The sequence below is a fragment of the Lissotriton helveticus genome, chromosome 5_1 (genome assembly GCF_964261635.1).
Source record: "Lissotriton helveticus chromosome 5_1, aLisHel1.1, whole genome shotgun sequence".
Taxonomy (NCBI): Eukaryota; Metazoa; Chordata; class Amphibia; order Caudata; family Salamandridae; genus Lissotriton; species Lissotriton helveticus.
Window position 1 is genome coordinate 765,197,231 of NC_136065.1, and position 19,501 is coordinate 765,216,731.

Sequence of the window (19,501 nt, forward strand, 5' to 3'; positions counted from 1 at the left end):
GGACCAAAAGTTATTGGACTAAGAAAGTGCAAAAATTATCAACTCCAACACCAAAAGTTATTAGAGAAGACTATTATTGATCCCCTAGAAGAAACGTCGACAGCTAGTAGGCAAGATACATCATTACTCCCCACAGAAGAAGTGAGTGGGACTTCCCTTGGGCAATCTATAAAACAAATTGTGGGAAAATACTTCAAAAAGATACTGGATGTTTGTGATTATTCCTCTGTGTCTGGGGGAACCCAAGAAAAAGTCCATAAAGAGTGCCAAAGGAACGCCAACAAGTGCAACAACTGACTCTCTACTACCAGATATGGACCTGGGAGAGCAAGGTGGGGGGAAATGAAGGGGGACTGTTCTTATTGGAACCGAGGCTATCGTCATCACCCTGCCTTTCCCGTAGCGGAATTGATAGCGCCATGGTAGTCAAAGAAGTGTTGCAACAAGCAGCTAGTAGGCAGGCAGGGGAGGAAGGGAACTGATACCTCCAAGCAAGGCCCTATACCACCCCCACCCCCGCCCGGATACTACACACTCGATATGACAGCTACCTCGGCCTCTTCTTTACTAGAGGTGATGTTTTTAATGCAAAAGACCTTGCAGGCAATACTAGAAGCTCTAGTTGAGAATAACGGACAAGGAAAACCCCATAAAGCCAAATTACAGCAGATCACAGAGGAGTTAAAACAAACTAACAACTGTATGCCTACTATAGTACGACCAGTAATGGAGAAAAGAGATCAGGAGGTATATGTGTCATCATGCACTGAGGAGGGCGAGTCTATACAGATTGAAAAGCCCCCAACGGTATATATCTCAAAGTGCCCAATGTTGGTAATAAAGAGGAGGGCATATGGGAGATTTAAGAGGTATATACCCGAGCATAAGATTTGAAGGAACCCGCAGAAAATGTTTGAAAAAAAAGGGGTTTACAACCAAGTCAGAGCAAAGGGCAGAGAGTGGTGATGCCAGATCAAGAGAGGCAATCGATATATGGTGCCAGAAGTGAAAAGGAATCAAGGGGGAATTTAAATAGAAAATAAATTAGAACTGTGAAGAGGAAGAATACCTTGTGTGGAAGTCTACAATCCCAAGGCACTGTAGCACAGAGGAAAAAGGACAGAAGGGAGAGCAGGGCAGAAGTGCGCCATATTGCATACGAATTAGGGGCGATCCCTTTTCAGATCAACCCAGGCTAAGAGTCTGCCCAAAGCCGGAGATCGTAAATATAGCCAGGAGGAGTAACAGGGAGTACAATAACATAGATGGCCTATGGGTTTTTATGGAACCATGGGTGCGAAGGTTAGGGAGAAAGTGGCAAAGGAAAATAAAACCCCTGAAGCGATCAAACCTACTACAAATACTGGAGAATATGTCCCACATTGGGTGAAGTTACATCTGATGATTTAAGGCAAATAGGTTTTGTAACCAATTTGGAAGGAAATGAGGTAACAAAGGTCCTATTCTATTAGAAATTTGTAAAGTAGATGGTGGTAAGGGCAGAGGAAGAACTGAAAAAGGAGGGCATAAGACTTGTGCATAATAGCAAAGTAGTTATAGAAGGGAGTAACCCTGAGAATCCTGGGACCCTCACCTACCACCCAGGACTACGTCTGGAGCAAATACAGTACGATATACAAGGTGCCCAGCATAGAAGAATTTGTACTGATAAAAATCAGGGAGGGATAACAGTAACAATAGCAAATGCCATAAAGGGGCCAGTGTTGAGTAACCAATTTGAACCACTAATTGAATCCTCAAGAAGTTGAGAAGACAATATGATTGAAGGATTGAGTGAGTTGGATTAGGAATCGGAGTCCTCGCACAGCTTACGGATATTGTTGGGGAATATAGGGGTATATAAGAGACAGTTATCCCAAGACCCCTTTAGAGAAATGCTGGGCAGTTATGACATATTGTGTCGCCAGGAGTCCTGGTTGTGCGAGGTACCCGAACCAGTAGATGGTTTTCTTATGCTTACCAAAGAAGCAGTACAAATGAATTTAGGGCGTCATTAGGGGGGGGGGCTGCTTACGTAGGCATCATCAAAAATTGGCAATAGAGTAACTGAGTTAAAAGTGAAATGTAGGTGGCTATTAGCTAGTGAGGTAGAGCTCTATAGTGGTACGTGGGCAAGAAGACAAATAATATTGATTAATATATACATCCAGCATGGAGCTATAACCAGACTCTGAAGAGCAACTGGGATGGCTAGTTTAAAGACCTATTAACCACGGCACAGGTACCCCCAGCAACTTTTGCTGGAGCAGGTAGTTCTGCACAAGATAAGTACCTAGCAAAGTTTCTCGGATCCATAGGGCTATTTTGTGCCAATGGACGGGTGAACACTGACCGCCCAGCAAGAAAGACCTTTAGCGTAGGGAATCAAAATTGCCCAATTGATTATGCTTTTTTAAGGAAGTAGAACGATTTGAAGTATTGCAGAGCGAAGTCAGTGACCACTGGCCTCTACAACTATTAATGAAGATAGAACAAGAATCAGAAAAAGAAAGAGTGGTCCCTTTACAGATAGAACACCCTAGATGCATAACCACTCGCATAACTGAGGACAGTCTGAAGTTGGTTAATAACTTGATAATTGATTATACGCTGGTTGGTAATTTGGTGCAAAGAGATGAAACTCTAACATGGTATGATCAGACAATTGAGCAGGCGGTAAATTGTCTAATGATACAAGTAAAATCAGGGCCCCCACCCAAGGAAAAAGAGAGAACAAATTGTTGGTTTAATAATGAGTGTAGAAAGTTAAAGTTGAGGGTAAGAAAATGGTACAGACTGATAAGAAAAAGACAGGACAAGGAAACAATGGAGAGCCTCCGAGTGGCAAAACGTGTGTATAAAAATAATCTGAGAGAAAGGAAAACAGAATATATGTCCAAAAATTGGCATAGAATGTTAGAAGTCATAAATACAAATAATATAAGGTCATTTTGGCAACTGGTAAAGCAGGGAAATGTACAAGGGGAAATGTGGTGTTTAGTGGGAGAAGATGACTGGGTTAACCATCTGAGTAAGTTGGGTAATGGTAAGAGGATAGAGAAGACCTTGGACATAAGGTCTAAGTATACAGAACAACTAAAGACATTTTCAAAATATAAAAACAACCATCCGTTCTTTAAAATTAACAAAAGCAGCAGGGCCAGATAACCTCCCAGCAATTATTTTAAAACATAATGCTGACTGGTGGGCAAGTTTTCTAAATGTGACCTTCCATAATATTTAAACCTCTGGGATCTTTCCAGATAGTTGGAGTGGGGCATTGTCACACTAATTTATAAAAAGGAGGACGCCACACTGCCTCAGAATTATCGTCTTATAAGCCTGTTGGAATTGGGGGAGAAAGTATTCTCTAAGATATTGTTAGGCATGTTGAAGTCCTGGGTAGAACAGTACAATTTGACACCAATAGAGCAAGGAGGGTTCAAGGAGTGCCACTCAATCATAGACCATTACCTTAGTATATGGGCAATGGCAAAAAAGGCAATGGAAGTGCAAGGCAATTGGTTCTGCTGTTTTGTTAATTTCCGAGCTGCCTTCAACTACATAGATTGCAATCTGGTGTAGTCTATGCTGGAAAAGCTCAGAATCAACAAAACAGTACTCTCATTAATTCAGGAAATGCATTCACAGAACTGGGCCAGGGTAATTCTGGATAACCTCGGAACCTTATTTAAGAAAATTCTGAAAAAGAATGGATTACGGCAGGGCTGTGTTTTAGCCCCATTGTTATTCTCTTTGTTCCTCTCTGACTTGACAATTATACTGAATAAAGCTGGTGGATTAAGCCCTAAGAGGGGGGACCCATATATCATGTCTATTATAAGCAGATGATTTAGTGATAACAGACATGACAGAAGTGGGCTTACAAAAAAATTGGACAGGTTTCGCGACTATTGCCAAAAAAACGCCTCACGGTTAATTTAGAAAAGACTAAAATAATGGTGCTGGGTAAAAGAAAGAGCTCTTTTTATTGGAAGCTAGGAAAGGTCAGAGTCAAAGAAGTGGACAAATATAAATATTTGGGTATGTGGTTCGACAGTGTGTTAAATTGGAGGTATCACATACAGCCATTAAAGGCAAATGCTCTTTCTTCATTATGGGACCGTAAACAATTTAAGCAGATGTATGGAGGCCATTCTCTGCGGCCAATTCTATCATCTTTAATGCAATGGACCGCCCACAATTCGAATATGGTGCAGAGATCTTATACGTGGGTGGCAAACAGGATTGGAATTTAGAAGAGGGTAAATGTGTGAAGCAGCTTCTTGGTCTCCCTCCGTCAATTATGATACAGGCTTTGGGAGTAGAATGTCAACTTACAGCATGGAATTATCTGGGATTGCAAGCTTCACTGAACTTCTGGCAGAGAATGAATAGAGAAGGGCCCCCTAAAATATCAATCCTTTATAAAAAGAGAACTAGGTGAAAGCGAACTGAATTGGGCATCCAAAGCTAGACATAAGTTAGATAAGCTATGCGCTAAACTCTCCTTAGAACCAGATCAATGGAAATCAGGGCAGCAGATTTCCAAGCAGGTGTTACAGCTATTATCAACACTAAGGCTCGAGAAGAAGACCTATGTTACCTAGGGAGCAAAATGTCCACCCAGTTCTTGATAAACATGTGGACTAACGATCCTATGTTCCCCTATATCGAGGCCATGCCTAACCAGAAGCTTAGAAATACACTATTGAAATTTAGAGTTGGCCTGAATCCATGTAACATTGATCAGAAGATAAAATCTGTAATGACGAACGAACATGGTCTGTGCACATGTGGATTACAAGTAAAATGCAGTGGCCCACATATTTTGATGGTTTGTTTGTGGTTCTTAGAAAAACGGAAATAATTAAAAAAACTTTTTTATTGTCTATAAAAGTGAAAGGAGGGAACAAGCAATTAGTCTATTGATAAATATGAGATTTTTAAATGTAGCATGTGCAATCGGAAGATTTTTAATCGCAATACAGAAGTCGATGAATGAATTGGTAATATAACTGGTAATGGGTACGGGGTAGGGAAAATATTTCAATATATGACTTGAGAATATTTTTGAACCCTGGAAGTCTGTATGGATGTAGAAATGTATATATGCATATGTGACCCTTTTCCTACTTGGTGGTGAATTTGGAATTCTTTTATTGAGTGGCATAACTCCCACTGTACTTTTTTTCAGGATTTTATTGAATATTTTACAGTTTCTATGGTTGTGCAGTTTGTATAATTGGCTTTTTAATTGTAAGTTGTATTGTGGCATTTTTCTTTTTTTTATAGCAAAACTCGCCAAATAAAAATATATATTAACAACAACAACATGACCTATTTGTAAGATGGACTCCTATACACTGAGGTCAAGACCCCAAATCTGCTGCCACTAGATGGGTGGTAGTGCCTCATCAGTTTAGAGAGGTTTACCTAACATTGGCCCAAGATATTCCCCTAGCTGGGCATCTTGGCTAGAACAAAACCTAGAATCGGTTGGTTAACAATTTCTACCGGCCAGAAACACCCCAGAAGGTAAATGAGTTTTGCAACTCTTGTCCCGCCTGTCAAACCAGTGTCATGACAGGTAGCCACATGAAGCCTGACTTAAGTCCACTTCCAGTGGTTGGGGGCACCCTTTAAAGGGTAGGGATTGACATGGTTGGTCCCCTTGACCCTCTAACAGCATCAGAGAATATGTTTATTCTTGTGGTAGTGGATCATGCCACCATGTACCTTGAAGCAATTTCACTAAGGACAACCACTGCACCTGCAGTGGCCAATGCCCTCCTTGGTATTTTTACTAGGGATGGCTTTCCTAAGGAAGTAGTGTCAGGCAGAGGTATACACTTTATATCTCCATACTAGAGACACGTGTGGGGTGACCTATAGGTTCACTACATCATGCCATCTGCAGACAAATGGGCTTGTTGAAAGATTTAACAAGATATTAAAAGGCATGATTGGTGGACTCCCTGAAAAACACAGAAGGAGATGGGATGTCTTACTACTTTGCCTGTTTTTGCTTACAGAGAGGTGCACGAAAGGGAGTAGAGTTTCCCCCTTTGAACTTTTTTTGGACACCCTGTAAGAGGACCCATATGTCTTGTCAAGAAGGATGGAACAGACCCATCCAGAAACAAAAGCAAGACACTATGGATTATGTGTTGGCCTTCCTTCAAGGATGGCTGAGTACATGAAAAAAGCAAAAAAAAACTTTGAAGCCAGCCAAGAGCTCCAGAAGCTTTGGTATGATCAAAAGACTGCCCGGTGCAGTTCCAACCTGTACAGAAGTTGTGGGGTTTGAACCTGTGGCACCTAGGTCCCTCCAGTACAAATGGACTGGGTCCTACCTTATCCTTCAATGAAAAGGGGTGGTCACCTAATAATTTGCCCTTGGCACATGTAGAAACCTTGCAAGGGTAATAAATATAAATCGCCTTAAACCCTACAAGAACAGGGCTGATGGGACCATGTGCATGGCCACAGATGAGGAACAGGAGGTAGAGAATGAGCCACTCCCTGATCTCTTTTCCCTCAACCCCAAAGATGAGTCAATTAATGGAGTGATCTTTTCAGGCATCCTCACTGGCCAACAGCAAAGGAAGGTAGGGAAGCAGCAGGGAAGGAACAGTAGGATCAGCAAGGAAGTGCCAACTCAGTTTGCTGACCTCTTTTCTTTGACCTCTGGTCAGACTAACTGATGTACACTAAGGGCCCGATTCCGATCTCACTCGGAAGGGCACCGAACGAGATCCGGACAGTAAAAGTATGAGCCTTACGCATGTTTTCCGCCCGACTCGTACAGCTGTACGAGTGAGCAATGATGATGCGAGCAATGCAAAATTCACCAACTGAATTGTTTCCGGGTCCGAACTGCTCCGTATGTATCATCCGTAAGCAAACCGTGCCGTGCAATGATGTGATTTACGACCAAGCCATGACGATGCACGCGTCGGACAGGCGGTTCGTGGCGAAGTTTCCAGCTTGTAAAACGTTTGGGACGTTGCCTTTGGGGGTCCGCGTCGGATCCCCTGTCACCCGCAGCTTTATGACTCAGACACAGGGGGAGACCCAAGGGTCTTCCTAACACAGGCATGTATGGTGTGGATGGCACCGACAGGTACCCACTGTAGGGGGCGCCTTTGTGTGAGACGTGCCCATTCAGTCAATGGGAGCCCATGTACGCGTCGTACAACCGGCTCCCATTGACTTCTATGTGAGTCTGACCGAACCGAGTACAGCAGCATGCGGCCGCATCGCTCTCGCTCGGTCGGACTGCAGGAGTCTGGCTCAGTCGGAAAACACTCCGATTCCGGCTCGGTCGGAGAGCTTTCCTTCCCAGATCGGAATTGGGCCCATAATGTGGACACTGGTGACAGCCTACCTGTCAAAAACAAAATATACAGGCAGTTTGACCATATTAAGGAAAGCATCAAAACTGGGGTAAGCAAGATGCTGGGGTTGGGTGTCACTGAACTCTCAGAGAGCTCCTGGGCCAGTCCAGTTGTGTTAGTCACCAAGCCTCATTCCCAGTGTGTAATGAAAGAACTTAGGTTTTTTGTGGACTACAGGGGCCTCATTGTGGTCACAAAAACAGATGCACATTCAATTCCAAGAGCTAATGAGCTGATTGACAGGTTAGGGGGAATCAGAGTACAGGCAGATATGTCTGACTCCTGGAGCAAAAAAAACAAACAGCATTTTCCACTCCAGATGCGCACTTCCAGTTCATTGTAATGCGTAATGTAATGCATTTGAAGAATGCCTCTGCCACCTTTGAAACATTGGTTAATAAAGTTCATGCTGGATTGGAATCTTATTGAGTAGCTTATCTAGATGATATTGCTGTCTTTAGCTCCACCTGGCATGATCATCTGGTACTGGAGGCTCTGCAGAGAGCAGGCCTCAATATCAAGGCAAGCAAGTTACAGATCGGGCTGGACAACGTTGTATACTTTGGCCCACTTGTGGGTGGAGGCCAGGTTAAGCCACTAGCGCCTAAAATCCAGACCATTCTGGATTGGGAATCTCCAACCACCCAGACCCAAGTCAGGGCACTCCTTGGCTTGACTGTGTACTACAGGAGGTTTGTGAAGGGATATGGATCCATTGTGGCCCCACTCACCGAATTGGCCTCCAAGAAAATGCCAAAAAGGTTAACTGGATAGTGTGCTGTCAAAATGAGTTTGACACCTTGAAAGAAGCAATGTGCTCAGCAACCATTCTAAAGATTCCAGATTACACCAAGCAGTTCATAGTGCAGACAGATGCCTCTGAACATGGGAAAGGAGTCGGCCTATTCCAGACAAATGATGATGGCCATGACTAATCTGTTGCTTTTATAAGTAGGAGACTTCTCCCCAGAAAGCAGTGATGGAGTGCCATAGAGAGGGAAGCCTTTGCTGTGGTTTGGTCCCTGAAGAAGCCGAGACCATACTTGTTTGGTTTTCACTTCCTTGTCCAAACTGACCACAAACCTCTCATATGGCTCATGCAGATAAAAAGAGAAAACCCCAAATTGTTAAGGTGCTCAATATCTATAGAGGGAATGGTCTTACAGTGGAATACATTATTTGGACTGACCATGCTTTTCCAGGTTCTTCTACTTAGAAGATGAAGACTCTCTAGGGACATTTTAGTTTCATCCTCTTTTGTTTGGTGAAGGTCATGTAGGAAAGTACCTCTTTTTGCATGGTTAGCCTCCACTTTTTGTCAATGATTGGTGTGACTTTGAACTGTAAGTGCTCTGGGTCCCTGCTAACCAGGTTTCCAGTGCCAGATCTCTTCCCCAAAACACTGTACCATGTTTGGCACAACTTCGGCTACTCCTGTAAGTCCCTAGTAAGTAGTACCCTTGGTACCTAGGACATGGGTACTGAAGAGGGACCCTGGGGTGACAGCACTGTTTGTTCCACTCCAGGGAACCCTCACCAAGGTTATGCACTCTGCTATTGCAGGCTGCATGTCTTGGTACAGGAAAATCCTAAGAGTCGATATGGCAGACAGCCCTGTGTGCCATGCCTCCCATGCACAGCATAAGATATGGGTAAGTCATCCCTACTTCAGGCCTTTAGCCCTAAGGCAGGGTGCACTATATTCTATGTGTGCGCATACCTGCATGAGCAGATATGCCCGTACAATGTCCTGTCTCTTCAGGGATGTTGTAAGTGAACAGGGAAGCCATAAAGTACGTACATGAGCTGGATACTTGTCAACATGAGTTTCCAAGCTTCATGATGGCTTCACTGATTTCTAAGATGTTTGGTACTAAACATATTGTCTTAATAAATCCTCACTGATGCCAGTAATGGATGTACTAATAAATTCATACAGGAGACCCTTATAGAGAGCCCCCCCAAAAAAAATAACCAAGTACTGGTGTGGTTCTGATTGGTTTTTGTCAGTCTGCCACCGCCAGACATGTTTCTGACCTCATGGGGTGAGAGATGGCACTCTCAGAGGACAAAAACAAAGCCTGTTCTGGGTGTAGGTGCTTCACACCTCCCAAGGACAGGATGGCCTTCCAGGGTGGGAAGCTTCAAAGGCAATGTCCCCTTTGAAATCCATCCCAAGTACCTCAATATAGTGGAGGTGGCCAAGCCCCCCCTTTCCTGTTCCACGTTTGGCAGGAGGAAAGGTAGGAAAATTAGTTAGATGAGGAGAAGGGTCCCCACTTAGCATATACCACCCCTAGGGAAGGGCAGGCAATGTGAAACACTCCCCTGAATTCCCACCATCTTGTAATGGTGGAGAAGCCTCAAATCAGGGTTAGGGTTGTGTCCCTTCCCATTGGATGGGGTCACTAAAGGGTGTAAACACCCTAAAGGTAAGCAGCCTTTTTGCTACTACTTGTTTTCCCTTGTAACACCCCTCACTTCAGTACTTAGGTGGCATCCGAAGACCTGAACATCAGATTTGATGGACAAGAGAAGAATAGGACAAAGAAGACACGCTGCACAACAATTGAAGTCCTGCTGCAGAAAAAAAGGTTCCAAACCCTGCCCGCTGCTCAAAGAACTCATCCTGAAACATGCAAGGACTCAAGAACCCAGGAGCACGCCCAGCTTTCAAGAAATTGCCAAGAAGCTCCCTTGGAGAGAAGGCATCACTCCCCTGCACACCGCAGTCACTGATCCTATGAATTCCAGTTTCTTGACTTGTTGCCTCCCGACAACCTCAACAGCAAATCAAGAAGAGGTACATCAGCTCAAGAGTGTCAGATCTTCCTCTCCACCATGATTGGAGGCACCAGGATCTACCAGAGTCACGGCATACCAATACCCATGGTACTGGACACCAAGAAAAAGGGTCCACACCAGACTCCTGAGGCACCAGAATCAAGCACTCATTGAGGGATGTTGAGCCACCCAAGATCCACTTCCTGAGTGTCCCAGTTGACCCAAGATTGCGGCTCCAAGTTGCCTGCTCCTGACAGTGAGGACCACAAGACGCAAAACGCCCGGCTGACCTGTTTGCTCTGCACCCAGCCCTGCTAGCACCGACCAACCTGCTTCGCTCCCATAGTCCCTAAGTCCTTGCGACTTCCTCTCTCCAAGGAAATCCACCGGATCCTGTAATCCCACTTGTGCAGTGTGTTTTCAAGTGGCACCCATCATCTTCGCTCACCAGCTTCCAGGACACTCTGAACTCTGCTCCAAACCGATCCGGGATGCTTACAAACTTCTCCTGCTGGAACATTGTACCTGGTCTCCACATCAACCTAAATGAGAAGGTGAACTTGGTGAAAGCATTGCCATATTTTATATGCATTTTTCTACTTTTTCCCGATTGCTTCCTATGGTACGAAATAGCGCACAAATGTGATATATTTTCCAAACTTTAAAAAATCGTAACTACCAAAGTACTTACCTTACAGCGGTGTTCTTGGTCCTACAAATTACATAAAAATCAACTTTGATTTTATAAATTAGTCTCAAATTTATTCTTGAGTGTGTGTATTTCATTTATTGCCTCTGTGAGTACAACAAATGCTTAACACTACCCTCTGATAAGCCTGCTTGCTCACACTACCACAAAAAGAGCATTAGGAATATCTGCTTTTACCTCTGCTTACCTATTGGGGATTCACTTGACTCTCTGCACTGTGCACTTTATTTTAGTACACTATATAGAGAGCCAGCTTCCTACATGGAACCACTGCTGTTCATACATCTTTTATTGCCCCTTGTTTGAGTCAGGGGGATTGCCCCTGTTGTGTGGCAATTCCTCATTTTGACAAAGAAAAGTCAGACTTGGGGGCTTTTCTGCACACTAAATAAAACAACCCGTAGTATAGGCATTTACCAGGTGCGGAAAATGCCTTGCCCTGTTTAATTCCACTTGTAATTGGGCCTAAATTGTTGTGTATGTATTGATCAAAACACTACCCATCCATGGAAATATTTCCAGTGGTACACATCTTCATAAACCTCTTACAACTATTTTAATAAGACACAAATATGTACAACAAAAAGGGCCAATGTTTCGACTAACACATTTGCGATGTTGTAATCTTACCAACTCGACACGGCCAAATCCTCCTGTTCCAAGAGTGGTGATCACATCCAGATAACGGAAGGGTGAGGTGCAAGAAAACCGGGCTACTGTCTCTTTCAATTGGTTGGCCTCTGTGTTCTCCCATGAACTGGACAGCACTGGAGTCAGTGGCCTGTTAAGTAATAAAGTTTAATTGGTACTAGAGCCTAGTTAAGAAGTAAACAAAACAAACCTTAGCTCTACTTATCCTGCAAGTGCTAACCTTTACAGCCTTACTCTCCCTATTATTCCCATACATGACCACAATGCAAACACAATCAAGTCTTAGCATATATTCAGGAAGTGCTTGAGCCACATGATGCTAATCTGCAAAGTCAATTATTAAACACACATATTCATTAATGCAACATATGATTTGGAATATTATAAGAAAGACAATGGCTCCTGTGGAGTAAATACTTGTTAGTGTGATCAAAAGGAAGCGTAAATTCACATATGCAGGGTTTAGGTGAGATGGCAAATAGAGAGAACAAGCCAAGAACACAGATAAGCGCTTTCCAAAGGAAACTATATTTAATTTCCATATACATTGAAAACAATTCTTACACTAAATTTCAAAGGTTATTTACAGTTGTGTAATGTGTCCCAAGTGAAATTATGAACCCAAAAACATAGAAATGGCGTTTTTGACATAATAATTGTGACAAGGTTTCAAAAATAAAGTTTTTTATCCAAAAAAGCGGCCACTTTTAATTTTCACAATATGTAACATCTATATAATGATAGAGTGTCATTTTCAGTAGTTCACTTTTTCTTAGTTGTCAACAGCGTTTCGACCTTAATAAGGATGTAGGGTCTCTTCAGGACCTACAGTTTTTTGTGGGACATCTAAAGAAATGAAAAGTGTGTGTTTACTTTAACTAGTCCAATAGTAGAATTGGTATTACTAGTGATTATTCGATGGAGCTGGAAGAGATACCTGATTATCGAATTGATAGACTATTAGTGCTGTGAGTGAAGAACCATGTGCAGGTGAATATAAAATCTGTTTACTCACTAGAAAACCCGGCTGGGTTCTGTTTGAAAAAAGACAAAATCATACAATTTGTATTAAGGGGCGAACCATTTTTAGGCTGGTCAAGGTACGGCAAGCATTGGCCGTAATTTGGACTTACCCCTATGGAGTATGTGAGTTTAAGCAATTCCTGGAAGCTCTATGGCTGTCCTCTGTGTTGTATTGCCGGTAGTCCTTGTTGACACAGCTGAATTAATCATATATTCCTTAGTGCTGTCCAAATTTCCTATGGGGTGAACCCAATTCTGTTGAGTTTAATTTGACCACATTATGGTGGTCTGGGTGCTTCCTAAATAAGATCCACTTCTGTGTACTCCCAATCCTATCTTTATCGATTCTTAATAATAGTTGTATCCTCCTTCTTTAGCAACTATATCATAGTATAGCGATATGTTAGGCCCACTTAGATATCCCCTGACGTGTTTGTGAGTTCCGCGCGAAAAACGAACCAAGGCATTGTATAATGTGCACGGTTGCAACCATTTCTGCAGTGTGTTCCCCGCTTTAAGGGGGAGCTAAAGTAAGGTATAAGTAAAGGCTCCTTTTATACCCTCAGGCGCAAATGTAAAAAACGCGGAGCCATTCTCTTTCTTATAATACTTACTTACCCAGGCTCCGTTGTGAGCAGGGCTCCCTTGTCTTTCTCGTTTACGACTTTTTGTGCGGTGGCTGCATCGCAAGGGATTTATCCACTAATAGGATCAATTCCACTCACCCTATAGGATATATAGGGTTACGTTGTTTTCCAGGGTTGAGATGTCAAATAGGGAAGCGCCATTATACACGGAGGAGTACATTGCTAAGATTACTAGCGGTCCATCATTGTTTACAAATTTACCAAATAACAGCACAAGCCCTAGACAACAGTTGCTGGATAAATTAGATAAACTTAAGCAGAAACATGTTAGAACAGAATTGCATGCACGTATGTTAACAGACTACCGGAGGGCAGGCATAATTCCACAAGGACTCCAAGACAGGAATGTCCCTGGCATTTTCCGAGAAGATCCTAAATTTAAGGGGGCTTTAGCAGTATTTCCACAACCTGTAGTCGTCATTGGATGGTACTAGGGATGGCGACAGCCCTAGAGCATGCAAAGGAGGAACTAAAAGAAATTGAAAAATTAGAAAAGGAAATACTAGGAGGGGATGGGGTAGAAGAGGCGAAGCAACTATTGGAGAAATTGCATAAAACCATTGAGGATTTTAACCAATTTGAATGAAAAAAGAAAGCGGAGAAAGTGACAAAAGATAAAAGCGTACCCATACCTTAGGGACGATTATTACACCACATTGGGGAACCAAAACAGACAAAATACCTGGGGTAGGTACAGGAATAACAAACCAATTACTTTTTCTGAATCTTCTGGGGGATCTAGTGACTCTGACAATCAGCCAGGACCTACCCGCACAGATAACCACCCAGGACAGCCTTTTTTAGACAGAGGCGGGAAAGCCAATAGGAAAAACACGGTATCAACCACCGGGAGAGAGACAAACCAGCAACAAGTACTACCAGTGGGGCCCGCAACCATATTGATGGAAAACACGGGTACTATAGAGACTGTTCCCATCTTTAACCTCTGAAACCATATCTTATCATGCCCAGAGACATCACTCTTGACCAAAGGCTTATCCTATGTGGTGACAGAAAGAACAGACTTCTTTACTCTTAAAACTGAATTATTCCAGTTCTTCAGGAAAATACGCCTTAGAGTATTCTTCAAGGAAAGGGAGAACATGTTACAGGGCTCTGTAACAGGTCTCAGACCACCCTCCACTTTTTATTCCACCAATGGTATGATGCCTCCCCAGATAATGTCCTTTGAAAACTGAATATTACTGGTATAGACAGACTTAAGAACACCCGCAAATACATACCATATAACATTACACTACAAGAAAGAGCAGCTCTAATCTCCCTTAAAAATGACAACACTATAATACTTAAACCCGCAGATAAGGGAGGCAGGATTGTCATACAGGACCACAAAGACTATGACAAAGAAATAAACACACAAATTAGAGACACAAAACACTACAAGAAACTACACGGAAACCCATTATTCTAAATCAAAAAGAGATTTTAAATATAACTATGGAAGGACTAAAAGAGGGATTTATTGATAAAAAAGAATTTGATTTCCTGAATACAGACAACCCAAGGACACTGCATACATTACCGAAAATCCATAAGGACTCAACCAACCCTCCGGGCAGACCAATCCTATCAGGATGTGGTTCTGTGTTAGTACCCATTGGAGAATACATTGATTTCTTTATTAAAGATTTCATACCAACTCAAGAGAGTCATGTAAAAGATACCATACACATGATAAACCTAGTGGAAGGAAAATAATTTAATGTCTCAACGGATTGGCTGGCAGCACTTGACATCACATCACTCTACACAAACATTCCTCAGAGTGACAGTATAGAGACAATAAAGAGACTTTTATACTCAAGGCCACGCCCTCACCTAGTACCAACTACCTTCATAATCTCACTGCTACGCGCCGTCCTCCAATCTAACTATTTTATATCTGAAGGAACCTACAACCAGCAATGCTCTGGCCAAGTATGGGAGCCATTTTTGCTCTAAACTTAGCGAACATATATATGGATTATGTAGAACAAACGTATGTCCTAAATATGACAAACCCCTTATCAGCAAAAATCAAATGTTGGCACAGGTATTTGGACGACATCTTTCTGATCTGGACAGGTAAAGAAGGAGAGTTCAATGACTTTGTAGAATACCTAAACACGGTACAATCGCATCTGACTTTCACCTCCACCATACATAAATTCAACATAGCCTTTTTATGACTTAAACATTAGGCATGCAAAAGGGAAAATATACACCACATTACACAGAAAACCGACCGAGCGCAACACACTGTTGTCATACAAGAGCCAACACCCAAGGGCACTCAGAGATGGGTTACCCTTCGGGCAATTTCTACGCATTAGTAGGAATTGTGCCTTAAAAGAAGATTACTTGAGAGAAGCAGAAATCTTGAGAAATAAACTTGAATCAAGAGGTTACCCTAAGAAACTTGTCAAAAAATCATTGAAAAGGGCTTGGTACTCTCCCCGAGAGGAGTTACTAAGACCCAAGGAAAAGAAATCACTAGACAAGATCATATGTGTCACCACCTTCGGGTTACACACAAAGGAAGTAAAAAAGCTGATCACAAAAAATTGGGGTATAATTGAGAACTATGACCCAGAAATGGCCACCCCGCTGTTTGCCTATAAAAGAAGTAAAAACATAAAAGATCATCTGATCAGATCCTCGACGGAACAGGCGAGACCTAAGACTAAGACACTTCAATCCACCTGGGACTTACCGGAGATTAAAGGTCATCATAAATGTGGCAAATGTGTGGTGTGCCCCTTCATGTCAAACACACAAACTTTTGAACATGGCTCTTGGAAACACGCATTAAACTTCTTCTCCAACTGCAATACTAGAAACGTGATATACTGTATATGGTGTCCGTGTGATTTACCATATATTGGGCAGACTCAACAACCAATTAAAGCACGTATTGGACAACATCGAAGTCGCATACGACGTTCGGTGGAGAATGCCCCTTTGGTCTCCCATTACAAAGAGAAAAATCATTCAGCAGAAGATATCCGATGGCAAGTGATTGACATTGGATATATCCTGGAAAGAGGGGGTGACATTTCCCACATCCTACAAAGACGCGAATGCCACTGGATAGATAGAATCAACTCCATTGATGAAGGATTAAACAGTGCGGAGGAATGGCGTGGCTTTGTATCCACCTTAGTTTAAAACATGCTAGGATCTCTCAGACTTTTATACGTCCTATACAAATAGATCACCTTATGTAAAAATCTAGTTACTTTGTTCCAAATGTATGTACCCTATGTACGATCTAGCTACTTTTCTGTGGATACAGTATGCAAATGTATAATTATTTCTTATCTGTATGTATTTTAATGTATTGTTTTTTAGCAAGAAACAAGTGGCATCCTATTGGATATACACAGGAATATACTATGTAACTACACACCCGGGTATGTATGCACAATGGGTTTTTATCTCTGATCTCCAAATTGTACATTGAAGAACAAAAAGAAAAAAATGTGATTCACACTATGGATGATACAACAATGGGTGCTATGGGTATAAGGGAATTACTATCAATAACCTATGAGAAAATTGTCCAATACACATATGCAAGCAGTTCGAGTAATTTATTGGATCAGCATTGATACGTGTACGAGGCTGTATATATCGGAACCCTATGAAGTGTAACAATTGTAACCTATGAACTGTTGTCCCGATCAGCAACAAAAATCTGTTGCATGAATCATGACAAATAATGACTGTTGGCTCCAACCGACACTTGAAATCAAATTAAAACAACTTAGAAAACCTATTTAAGGCCATCTCATAATAAGTATATTTTGCTTTGACTATTGTTTTTAGTACCCCCTAATAAACACCTAACCATACATATCCTTGATTAAGGACTATGTGTCAACGCACATTGACACTTTGAACTCTGCCCCAGGACACCATCTAGGTCAGCTGCCAAGACCATGACAGGAATTGCATGCTCACAGTATAGAAAACCACTTAGTCTGTGTTCTAAACTGACAAAATAAATTTTTAGATCAAGACTCCCTATAATATGTAATATATGTACCTCACCTCTTAGAATTACAATACATCCATCTCTCACCCAAATACATTACACAACGTACTGTAACAACCGGCAGATCACGCTATACGTGACTGTCGGTAGCTGCTGCACGCGTTGGGCGCCGTACACGCTACCGACAAATCTAGCTCTGACTGGTTTTGAAAGGGATATATGCTAAAGGCAAAACACTGGCGCGTTGTCATTGTACCAACTGGAACCGACGAAAGCGGTCCGGTTGCTGGATGTCCTCCTGCATCATCCCTAAGGTATGTTTAATAGGCTGGGCCCCGTACCCCCTTTTAGAAATTAGTGTTCGTGACTCAACAAGAGGGTGGCCGTTTTATTTATTTGTACATTTCTCTCATGATTGCGGGGAATCAATCTGATATAATTTTCAGATATCCTAACTGGGCCCCGTATCCCCCGTAATAATGCATCACCATCTGGCTCACAGGACAACACCCTTGAGCTCACCCACAACACGGGGAACAAATTGCATAGACGGCTTAACCGCGAACACTAGATATAATCTTTATGCGGCATTCGCGCGGTTTTTACATACGCGCCTGAGGGTATCAAAGGAGCCTTTACATATACATTACTTTAGCTCCCCCTTAACGCGGGGAACACACTGCACAAACGGTTGCAACCGCGCACATTATACAATATCTTGGTGTGTTTTTTCGCGCGGATCTCACAAACATGTCAGGGGATATCCAAGTGGCCCTAACATATCGCTATACTATGATATAGTTTCTAAAGGAGGAGGATACAACTATTATTAAGAATCGATAAAGATAGGATTGGGAGTACACAGAAGCGGATCTTATTTAGGAAGCACCCAGACCACCATAATGTGGACAAATTAAACTAACAGAATTGGTTTCACCCCCATAGGAAAATTGAACAGCACTAAGGAATATATGATTAATTCAGCTGTTCCAACAAGGACTACCGGCAATACAACACAGAGGACAGCCATTGAGCTACCAGGAATTGCTTAAACTCACATACTCCATAGGGGTAAGTCCAAATTACGGCCAATGCTTGCCGTACCTTGACCAGCCTAAAAATGGTTTGCCCCTTAATACAAATTGTATGATTTTGTCTTTTTTCAAACAGAACCCAGCCGGGTTTCCTAGTGAGTAAACAGATTTTATATTCACCTGCACATGGTTCTTCACTCACAGCACTAATATTCTAGCAATTCGACAATCAGGTATCTCTTCCAGCTCCATCGAATAATCACTAGTAATACCAATAACCGACTCTACTATTGGACTAGTTAAACTAAACACACACTTTTCATTTCTTTAGATGTCCCACAAAAAACTGTAGGTCCTGAAGAGACCCTACATCCTTATTAGGGTCGAAACGCCGTCGACAACTAAGAAAATGTGAACTACTGAAAATGACATTCTATCATTATATAGATGTTCAAGTTTATTTATTTATTTGATTTGGTACTCCACTGAGAACCACAAATATTTCATGCACAATAATCCATTATTTACACCATTTTGTTAAAATTGTCATTCTAATACAAAGTTAAAAATGATTTTAAAAATTTATAAAAATTGTAACAAACAAATTTGTTAGGCGGAGCTTTACATAAAATAATTAGTTCCTTTGCTGAGTTAATTCCACATTTGGTATAAATTGGTTTTAAAAACCTCTTTCTTGTCATTACCACTTTCGCATTTGGGCAAATAAATATCAAGTGCTCCAAATTCTGCTCCCCGCCTTCACACAAATTACACATAGAGCTTTCTTTTAAGTGCCATTTGGATGTTACGGTTTTTACAGGTAGTATCCCAAACCGAAGCAGAACAATCGATCTCCTGACCCCATGATTTAGATTAAAAGTGATATATTGCTATAGATGTTACATATTGTGAAAATTAAAAGTGGCCGCTTTTTTGGATAAAAAAACTTTATTTTTGAAACCTTGTCACATATAATGTCAGAAACGCAAATTTAGTGTAAGAATTGTTTTCATTGTATATGGAAATTAAATATAGTTTCCTTTGGAAAACGCTTATCTGTGTTCTTGGCTTGTTCTCTCTATTTGCCATCTCACCTAAACCCTGCATATGCAAATTTACGCTTCCTTTTGATTGCACTAACAAGTATTTACTCCACAGGAGCCATTGTCTTTCTTATAATACTTACTTACCCAGGCTCCGTTGTGAGTAGGGTTCCCTTGTCTTTCTCGTTTACGAGATATGAGTTGGAAGCA

At 41.9% G+C, this 19,501-nt stretch overlaps 1 protein-coding gene across 2 annotated transcripts in view; it reads right to left on the reverse strand.

Annotated features, from left to right (window-relative positions):
- Nucleotides 1–19,501, reverse strand: part of LOC144753369 (cGMP-dependent protein kinase 2-like) — a 1,794,633-nt gene that overhangs the window by 580,115 nt on the left and 1,195,017 nt on the right. Inside the window, exon 10 of one of the 2 annotated variants that reach the window (XM_078641085.1) lies at nucleotides 11,524–11,674. In XM_078641085.1, the coding sequence (XP_078497211.1) occupies nucleotides 11,524–11,674 (151 nt within the window). The remainder of the gene's footprint in view (nucleotides 1–11,523; nucleotides 11,675–19,501) is intronic. The other variant, XM_078641086.1, reaches the window with a different exon arrangement.